The following is an 11,154-nucleotide window of genomic DNA, read 5'->3' as shown; positions in this document are numbered from 1 at the left end:
GAAACTGGGCCTTAACATTAAACATGTTGTTGTTAAATGTTAATCAGTGGAGACCGGCCTTTAGAGAGGATTCTACACTATTACATCATGCGGGTAGCTTTGAGTAGCGATATATCGCTATGGAAAACGGATGATTTCTTCCTAGCGCGTTGATGATTTCATATTCTGTTTATTCTTTGATTTGTTTACATAGTTATATCTGTCAAAGCCAAGACGATCTGTTCCTAACGTGTATTTGTTGTTCATCTGGAGAGTGGTGCCGTTTTTAGATCTTAGACTGTGTTTTAATTATTAATCACAATGGGAAAACGCCAACATCAGAAAGATAAAATGTAAGTTACGACCGTTATAATGGTTTAGATTTAGAACATGTTTTTTTTTTTGAAAGAAATTAGTTGTGAATAATACTTATGAGAGCAGCTGCATTTGTGTGCCTGTTTGGTTTTGCTGTGGGTTTAATTGGGTTAGGTAAAATTTCTATCGAAGGTTTGACTTTTTTATTCTTATAATGAAACGAATTCTGGTTCAAATGAATCGAGAAATGTCAATGACAATGGAGGTAGTGTTCGCCTGTACAATTACCATTGGAACTGGAAAATCATTGAACATCTACCTTGGTAAGTTATTCTGATCCCTAACTCCCTTTCCTATAAACGAATATTTGCCCCAATTTGTCCTCTTGAATTCCAGTGTCCATAGTAAAGGTTAACAGACATTTCTTGTTGTACCTCATTGGGACCTTGATATATCTCACCCTGTTAATGCATGGTACCTAGTTGTACTTCCGCTTAAAACAAAAATCACCACCTCCACTTCCTGTCGTTCTTCTTGGAGTTCTTCCCAGGGCAAATATTGACACTGGCCAGCGTGAAAAGAATGTGACGTCATTGCCATCAGCGTTAATAATGTGGCGTCATTGCCATCAACGATGATAATTAGATTGCATTACCAACCCCGGCTGAATAAAAGTACAAATAAAAACACTGTGGAAAGGAAACAACGTTACCTTAATGCAATGGCGGATACAGGGCTGTGGCAGCCTTAAGTAATTCATGCACCCTCGTGTCTAGAGGGGAAGGAGCTCTTAAATAAGGATTCGCCAGTCACCTTAGGCAAAATAGAATGTGCTCTTATCGTCCTACAGATTGCTTGAGACATAAAAGCTGCTTTGCGGCCCTAATCCCAGACCCCTCTGCTTTTTCACCAACCCAAACTAATGGTTTTGTCACTAGTTGGACCTAACCAATCCAGACTAATTGCTTTCTCACTGACCCCAAATATAAATTAATTCAAATTTTCACACTGTCCAACATAGACAGCACTGCTATCACCCTACAGAATGATAGAGATCTAAAAGCCGCTTTGCGGTCCTAACCTGTGCTTGGTCACAGTCCAATGGTTTTGTCACTAACCGTGCCTAACCAACGCAGACCAATGGTTTTGTTACTAGCCGGACTTAACCAATTAAGACAAATGATTTCATCCCTAACTGGACCTAACCAACCCAAACCAATGGTTTTGTCACTAGCCATACCTAACCAATCCATCCCAATTGCTTTCTCACTGACTCCGAGTACAGGTTCTTTTCTTTTAGCTCTTTCCGCAGCACCACTCAGAACATGGCATGACTGGCGACATATCACTCCGTCGCTAGCTGGTATAATGCGCGCTTTTCCTCCCCACTATTCACGGCAATTCACACTTACAGAAATCCATTTCTAGTGAAACTATAAGTCTAAAAACCTACCTGATCGTCGCCATAAGACCTATCTGTGTCAGTGCGATGTAAAAAAAAGAAAAAAAAACCCTTACCTGGCATTACATTTGATATTAAAAATGTTATCCCTCAGCTGTTAAACACGCCTGATACCTCGTAAATAGGTTCACAGACACTCAGATACTTAGCGATTCTCAGCCCGTGTGATGTTCAAAATAACTTGTGTAATGTTCTCTTATAGGCCTAGTTCTTCTCTTGTGTGAGGATTGTTCATGTACACTTTTCCCTTCAGCATCCCCCACAGGTAATAATCACAGGGATTTAAATCGGGGAATAATTAACCACACGATCTTCGAAAACTTCCTGTATTACCTCCATAGACTGATTAGCAGTGTGTGCCGTTGCATTATCTTGCATGAAGTAACCATTCGGCTTACTCCTTTCTTCTTCCGTCAGCTCTTGAAAGAATGGTCTGAGAATGAGGTCAACTCTATAAATCGATCAGCATTTATTGTTTCACGGAAAAATATAGGCCCTATAATTCTGCGCACTTGTTATGCACCAAACTCCTATCTTTACATCATGAAGTGAACGGACATGCAGCTGGTGGGGATTTTCTGTACACCAGTAGGGATTGTTTTGACTATTTACATACCTGCTTAAGTGTAGCCATGCGTCATCACTATAAAATAAAAGTTCTGTGTCAACATACCCATCGTGAACTGACTGAAGCAACCATTTACAATACCGAACCCTAGCGAAACTGTCATGTCCTCTTAAATATTGGGCAGGGGTGGGTTTGTATGGTTTTGCTTTTATCAGGTTTGTTGCTTTGTGAGCAGAAGAAAATGACACCTTAGCTTGTACGGCGAGATGCGACAGGGATTTTGTTCGAGTTCTTTCCAAGTGAGCTCCTATTTCGTCAACATTTTCTTCTGTAAAACGGTTTGTCTCCTGTGTGATTTCTTGTTATGAATGGACCCGCTGGTGCAGAACTTCTTTACTAATTTATGTACCGTACTCCTATGGGGAGGGAGGATTCCAGGAAATTTGCGAATGAATCGAAAGCGGCACTCTGTATAAGAAGAATGCTTCTCATAGCACAACAAAATGAATACACGCTACTCTACTGTACACATCACTCTTTAAACACTCAATTAGTTTAACATTCCTACAGAAATTAAGCTATTTTAAAAGCGAACACATTGAACACGCTACCAATACCACAGATGTTAAACTAAACTGTTGTTGTGAAGGAATGGTTATGTTTATCGTACTGCATTAGATCATCTTAGCCGGTCATGAAGCAGTATATCTCTCAGCAAATGAGTCACCCAGCCGCGCTATCGCCTTCCGTGCAGATTCCCCTAAAACACAGAACAAGCTAAAAAAATACCCTGTATAAATTAATTCAGCTTTTCCGTACCGTCCGACATAGACAGCGTTGCTATTTCCCTACAGATTGGCAGAGATCTAAAACCACTTCACGGCTCTAACCCTGGGCTTGCTCCCCCAAACTCCTTGTACTTGGTCACTGTCCAGTGGTTTTGTCACTGACCGGACCTAAATAACGCAGACAAATGGTTTTGTCCCTAGCTGGACCTAACCAAACCAGCCCAATGATTTTGTTACTAGCCGGACCTAACCAATCCAGACCAATCGCTTTGTCACTGACCCAAATTATAAATTACTTCACCTTTTCTTCGCTGTCCAACATACGATGCATTACTATCACCCTAGAGAATGCTAGAGATCTGAAAGGTGCTTTGCGGCCCTAATCTGGGGGCTTAAGCCCCTGGACCCTGTTTGCTTGGTCACGGTCCAATGGTTTTGTCACTATTCTTAGTTCCCAACTGAATAGGTTGGTAGCATTGTTCACCGCTCGAGCATGCAATCATGTCCTCAGCGAGAAGGCCGCAAGAGAAGTAAACGAACGACAGTCATTCAGTGCGCAGCTGAATGTAGTGTGTCTTGGGTAGCACAGCATCAACTATTTATTTTCCCAGTTATCTGCGGATGGAACTAATTGGTGTTAAGTATAGTTTTACAACTGACACCAGCCCTATGTGGAGGGATGCATTCAATATTGTGTGCTTTTGTGGTGGTTAGTAGTGTGATATTTTGCGTGTAAATGAAGATGTGTATTACTTACTTATTTCCTGTATCTCCTAAGCGGAGCGTAGGGCATCAATAAACTTCCGTCACTGGACTCTGTTCTGAGCCATCGTCCTGATCTCGATCCAGGTTTTCCCTCCTTTCTCCATCCCTTCTGTTATTACACTCCTCTTCCATGTGCTCCTTGGTGTGCCTCTTCTCCTGCTACCTTGTGGGTTTCATTCCAGGGCTTGTCTTGCTAAGTTGTCTCTATCTTGCCGTAATGTAATCTTATGCCCAATCTGCTTCCATTTCCTGCGACGCATCTCAATATCGGTGGGTGTGTGATGGGTTCTTCTCCACAGCTCATATTTGGAGATTACTTGTGGCCACCATACCCTCAGGATATTCCTCAAACTTCTGTTCACAAATGTTTGGAATCTGCTAATCAGTTGTTTGTTAGTTTTCCAAGTTTTACACCCATAGAGCAGTAGTGACTTGACATTTGTATTTAAGATGCATAGTTTGGTATAGGTGTTAAGTTCCCTTGATCTCCAGATTGGTCTCAGCATTGCAAATGCTCCTTTAGCCTTATTTATTATGTTTCAATCAACATATGACTGAGCTGTACGATAGACATGCCCCTGAAAAGACTGCTCGCGTTTCGCGGAAGCCAGCTCCTTGGCTCTCAGAGCACTTATGGCTGAATGCGATGCTGCTTACAGACGAGTTAGAAAACATTGCACTCCTGACAATCTACTTAATTATAAGAGACTGAGAAACACTACGACCCAACAGATTAGAAACACGAAATTACGACATGCTCACAGTTTAATTCAACCAAATGTTTCAACAGCTGTGTTGTGGAAATCTATAAAGAGCTTTGGCATTACCAAAGGACGAAACGACGACGAAATAAGTATACCCTTGGAAAAACTGAACGATTATTTTTCATCTAACTGCACATTAAATGTAGCCCTGAAATAGGAAGTTCTTAACGGGAATTATGCAAAGACGCGAACAGATAGAGAAAACTTCTACTTCCGTCCAGCAACCCACTCACAAGTCAGGTTTGCTATAAATCGGATAACATCAACGGCGAAAGGAAACAACAGCATAGGAATAGAGATGATAAAAATTATTCTGGACGTGATATTACCTGCACTAGTTAACGTAATTAACTCTTCCCTTGTAGACAGCATATTTCCCAAAGCATGGAAAGCGGGCATAACACGTCCTCTAAAAAATAGTAGCTTCCCCTTCTGAACCATCTGACTATAGAGCCATCTGCATACTTTCTGCTTTATCCAAAGCGCTAGAGTTCATCGCTCATAGACAAATAACAGACTACATGACAACTTACAACTTACTTGACCCACTACAATCTGGTTTTTGTCAAGCACACAGTACAACAACGGCACTACTGAAGGTCACAGAAGACATTCGAGAAGCAATGGACAAAAAAGAAGTGACAGTTTTAATACTTTTAGACTTGAGAAAGCTTTTGACTGTTGACATTGACATTTTGCTCTCGAAATTGTATTCCCTTCATTTCTCAGACAGTGCCCTCCTTTGGTTGCATTCCTACCTGCATGGCCATTGACAGTGTGTTACAGATAGGTTAAACAAATCAACTTGGCGGTCCATGCAGTGTGGTGTGCCCCAAGGATCGGTGTTAGGACCCATTCTTTTTTCTATTTACCGGTACATTAATGATGTCTCCCAAAACCCAACGCCCTGCAAATACCATATGTATGCTGGTGGTCTACAAATGTACCTCCATACATCTCGAGATCGAATATTTTTGGCCATAGACATAATCAATCAGGATCTAACATCGTTTTCTTCTTGGTCTTTGAGATGTGGTCTTACGTTAAAACCAGCAAAAACGCAAGCCATCATCCTTGGATACCCAAAACTACTCGCGAAGGTCAGTCGACCAGAGATTCCATCTATAAGGTTATGTAATACTAACATACCATTCACATCATCAGTAAAAGTCCTAGGCATTACTTTCGATGATGACATGTCATGGAAAACGCATATAATGAACATCACTCAGAAAACATTCTCTGCATTGCACATGCTACGCGGATATAAATACTTATTTCCTGAAAAACTAAAAAAAAAATGTTGGTAGAAGCTCTGGTTTTCCCTCATTTCGACTATTGTGACATGATTTATGGAGACGCTGGGTACAAGTTATTGAGCAGATTACAACGTGGTCAAAATGCATGTGTGAGATATGCCTGTAACCTACAGTACTATGACCATGTAACTCCTTCATATAACCACCTATCTTGGTCCCGACTAGAAATCCGTCGCACTGTTCATACCCTATGCCATCTACATAAAATCCTTCATTCTTCACAGCCATTTTAACTTACTTCATATTTCAAATACCTATCTTCTTATCACAGTCTTAACACCAGATCTACTAATAATTCCATCCTTGCTTTACCTACCCATAGATCTGCCATCTACGATAAATCATTCATGGTAATTGCCTGCCGGGAGTGGAACCTCCTTCCCGAAAGTATCAGAGGGTTAAGCGCTATTCGCACTTTCAAGGAAGCTCTGTGGAGACATTTTTTGCACCAGTAAGATTCACCTGTAAACTTGATGCTGCTACTTACAACCATTCTGTCATCATGAATGTTCTGGTAGAAGATTAGTCTAAAATTCTTACCTGATCTGTTTTTCAAATGTTAGTAAATTTTATGTACTACCTCTTTTTACATGTAGGATATTAGTTTTAAGAATTTTATCCTTTTATTATACCTAATTTATTTCATCTACATCAGACGTTATCATGTAGTTGCTCTAGGGAGTCGGTGTTACTTGCTCCGCTCTGGACGGTTGCACTCAGATTATTTCCGGGAATCCACGCTAAATCCATAATATCTGATGCTAGGAAAGATTAGGGCAAGAAATATACGGCAAGTGTCTAAGGGAAACGAGTATTAATCAGTCACCATACAACGTTGAAATTAAGGTATTTACTATATTTTATTCCCATTTTGGGAAATTGTTAATTAATTATTTATTCACAATAACTTTAGTTATAAATTATTGAATCATTGCGTGGGGCCATTGCATACACTGAGTCCTGTAAGAGTTGTAATCATGAATTTGGAGTCAGATGCCTTTCCTGAAACACAATTCTTTCAACTGAAAATCGCACTTCAGTGACACTGGGGTTCAAACCACGGTCACTAATTTCAGAGGCTAGCAGCTAAGCTAACATAGGAAAAGCAAGCCAATTTTTCTCAGTTGTTCTACTATATTATAAAGGAGGTAGCGAGCGACTTGCTTCAAGTTCCGGCGACTGTGGTTCAAATCCCGACAGATTTTCACTTTATAAATAATGAGTGAAGAAGGACAACCGACCCGCAATTCATGGCAACAACTTCTTCTTGAGTATACTTCCCCTGCGCAGGCGGGCTAAGCTGTGAATGATGATGAGATGGTTCAAAGATTATAACACAAATATTTAATTCCTAAAGGTGATGCGATAAATAATTCCTCATTATAAGTATTTTTATTTATTTTCACATTGACAGTAACAGGAACGTTGTTGACGGTGATTGTGAATGCAACGCAGGTCAGTCGAAATGCTGTAAGGACATTGCTGCTTTGTGTTCCTTTATTAACTCTGAGAGGGACTCCTCCAAAACAACCATAGTGCAGTAATGGAAAAAAATAAACCTAAGTGTGCTCGTAAGGAACTATATTCGAAAGGAGAGAAGATAACAGAACTGTTGAAACCATACGTCCACGTTGCTGAACAAAGAGAATCAACCACTTTCAATAAAACTTGTTTGTACCAATGAGTAAAAACATTGAGTGTGCCCTCACTGATATGCTTGAAGCCGAATACTTACTTACTGGTCGGCGCTACAGTCCTTGTAGGTCCTTGGCCTCGTTTATCACCTGCCTCCATTCATCTCGGTCCTCAGCTTTTCTTCTCCAACATTTAGCTCCTAACTTTCTAAGGTCATCCTCAACATCATCAATCCATCTTTTCCTGGGTCTTCCTCTCCTCCTCCTTCCATCAAGTTTTCCTATAAACACCTTTTTAACGGTGCAGGTTTCTGCCATTCTCTGAACATGACCAGCCCACCAAATTCTTCCCTGCTTAATTTTAGTAACAATATCTGGCTGGCCAAACAGTCCTTGCAGCTCTACATTTGTCCTCATTCTCCACCCATCCTGATCTCTTACTGGACCGAATATCTTTCTCAATATCTTCCTTTCCCACCGTAACAGCCACTGTTCTTCTCTGGAGGTCATCACGCAGCATTCTGATCCATACATAACTATTGGTCTTAGTACTGTTGTGTATATTTGAATTTTTGTATTCCTGCTGACATTCCTGGATTTGAACATATTTTGCAAGGCGTAAAAGCATCGGTTTCCACTTGTTATCCTCTCCTGTATTTCCACGGAGGTTTTATTGTCCTCTGTTATTATAGAGCCTAGATATATGAAAGATGTGACTCTTTGATATTCCTTCCCATTTAATGTTACTGTGGTCCTTCCTCTTACTCCCTCTGTGTCTCCCATCTTCATATATTTTGTTTTGTTTATATTCACTTTTAAGTCCCATGCTTTCTCTTCTAATACTGAGTAGCTCTCTTCAAGAGCTCTTTCATTTCTTGCGATTATTGCTACATCATCAGCATATGCTATCACTTGTACTAATCTGTTCAAAATGGTTCCACCTGGGTTGATGGGCAACTGACGGATTACTTTTTCCAATGCTAGGATAAAAAGCAGTGTGGAGAGTACATCTCCCTGTCTTAGTCCTCTCTCCACTAAAAACTCCTCTGACAGATCTTGCTCCACTCTCACCTTGCATACTGTTGTTTTCAAGGTCATTTCTGTTAATCTAATCAATTTCCTCGGGATTCCAAATTCCTTCATAATCATGTAAATTTTACCCCTATCTAGAATGTCATATGCCTGTTTAAAATCAACATACAGCTGATGTAGCTGTTTGTCATATTCATAAAACTTCTCTAGCACTTGTCGTAATATAAATATCTGATCCAGAGTAGAGCGATGTTTTCTAAAGCCTGCTTGGTAATCCCCTAATATTCTTTCCATCCATAATTCCAATCTTAAGGCTAGTACCTTACCAAAAACCTTGTACGTTCCATCCAGCAAGGTGATCCCTCGATAATTTCCACATACTGCCTTATCTCCCTTTTTATGTATTGGGTAAATTATACCCAATGTCCAATCCTTGGGTATTTCCTCCTTTATCCAAACCTCCTTAATCAATTCATAAACTGCCTTTTCTATTCCCTCTCCCCCATATCTGAACAGCTCTGACTCCATTCCATCTTCACCTGGGGCTCTATTATTCTTTAATGCATGAATTGCAGCTTTGACCTCTTCTAAGTCTGGCTGATTCCTCTTCCAATTCTCTTTCTTCCCCATCAACATTTATATTTTCCTCCTCTCTATCATCTTCATTATTTCCATTGAGTAACTCGTAAAAATACTTCTGCCATCTTCCAAGCACTTTGCTTTTATCACCCAGAAGGTTTCCATCTTTATCCTTGAAGAATACAGCTCTTGGTTGAAATCCTCTCTTAAGGTCTTATGTTCTTTCATAGAACTTTCGTACCTCGTTTCTATCCTTCATTTCATCCAGTTCTTCAATTCTATTTCTTTCAAAAGCTCTTTTCTTATATCTACATATCTTATCTGCTCTTCTTCGTTCCTCTCTATACTCTTCTACTGTTTGTCTTGTTCTCCTTTGAAGCATTCCGTTCCTAGCATCATTCCTCTCTTGGATTAATGTTGAACATTCCTCATCAAACCATTCTGCTCTCGTTACCAATTTCTTCTTTCCCAGGGTACTATCTGCAACTTTACTGATAGTTGTTTTCAGTATCTCCCATTTCTCTTCCACTTCTCCTTTCTCCCATAATTCCCTTTTTATTTCCAAAGATTCAGCCATTTTCTTTTTGTATTTCTCTTGCAATTCCTCATTTTTTAGACCTTCAATATTGTGCTTTGCCTTTCTTCTTACTTTTTCCATTCTTGCTAAATCTATTTTTTGTCTGTACTTGACTCTAACAAGATAATGGCCTGTATCTGCATCAGCACCTCTGCAGCTTCTAACATCCATAATATCTGATGCATGTCGCCGGTCTATGATAACATGGTTTATTTGATTTCTTGTCACACCATCTGGTGAAATCCAGGTCTCCTTGTGAATGTTTTTCCTAGGATGCCAAGTACTTTTAATTATCATCTGCTTTCCACTCACAAAATCAATCAATCTCAATCCGTTATCATTACTTACTTCATGCAGGCTTTCTTTCCCTACTAAGTGTTTGTACACCTCTTCTCTTCCAATTTTTGGATTTAAATCTCCAAGGATAATTTTCACATCATGTCTTTGAACTTTATTAATTTCTTCCTCCAATTTAGTATAAAATGCATCTTTCTTCTCATCTTCTGCCTCCTCAGTAGGGGTGTACACACAAAACACAGTTACGTTGAAGAATTTTGCCCTGATTCTCACAGAGCACATCCTATCATTGATTGGAGTGAAGTTGATCACACTTTGCTTTACCGACTTATGTATGAGGAATCCTGTGCCATTACTGCCTGCTTCTTCTCCACTGTACATCAAGATATGTTGTCCAGACATCATCATCCCTTGCCCTTTCCTTCTTAGTTCCTGTAGAGCTGCTATTTTCACTCCATACTTATCCATTTCATTCCTTAATTCTTTCAACTTGCCAGGTCTCTTCAATGTCTTAACATTCCACGTTGCTAATATAATATCCTTTTTCCTTCTCTTTAGCTGTTTTTCTCGCCGGTTCATCACCAAGTTTTCCAGTCCTGCTTTATTCATTCTTAAGGTATCCGTAACAGTTTTTTTTTTTTACGAGGTAGGGATGTTAACCCTACGCTCAACCCCCAACCTGGAGGACCAGGGTATCACTCTTAGTCTGGATCATCACCTTAGACCAGTCCAGCTTGGGTGGCCCTACCAGGAGCAGATGCTCCCGCCGGCATAGCCCTAAGGATCATTTGACCACGCAAGCCTCCAATAAACACCCGGCAAAATATATTTTGCTTAAAGCCGAATGTGAGAGTGAAAATTACGTGGTGGCAAGTTCCTTTCTACAAAAAATTATAGATGATGCTGTAGAACGTAGCGAAATTGAGGATTTGATCAAGTGTCTGAACGAAGTACAAAATCAGAATACCCATGCAGTCCATATGTGCTATTTTGTTACAACAATGTCCGCTGTTAAATTATCAATCAAACCCGTGAATTATCTCGATTTCTTGCCTGAAGATGTGCAACTATTTTA

The 11,154-nt window shown here is 40.0% G+C and overlaps 1 protein-coding gene across 4 annotated transcripts in view; it reads left to right on the top strand.

Moving 5' to 3' along the window:
• Positions 1-200: 200 nt before the first annotated feature.
• Positions 201-11,154, top strand: part of LOC136864585 (RING-type E3 ubiquitin-protein ligase PPIL2) — a 308,814-nt gene continuing 297,860 nt past the window's right edge. For all 4 annotated transcript variants that reach the window (XM_067141780.2, XM_067141779.2, XM_067141781.2 and 1 more), the window contains exon 1: positions 201-332. In XM_067141780.2, coding sequence (XP_066997881.1) covers positions 301-332 — 32 coding nt within the window. In that variant the 5' untranslated portion in view covers positions 201-300. The remainder of the gene's footprint in view (positions 333-11,154) is intronic.

The sequence above is a fragment of the Anabrus simplex genome, chromosome 2, assembly GCF_040414725.1.
Source record: "Anabrus simplex isolate iqAnaSimp1 chromosome 2, ASM4041472v1, whole genome shotgun sequence".
NCBI lineage: Eukaryota > Metazoa > Arthropoda > Insecta > Orthoptera > Tettigoniidae > Anabrus > Anabrus simplex.
This window is presented reverse-complemented; position numbering and strand designations above follow the sequence as displayed.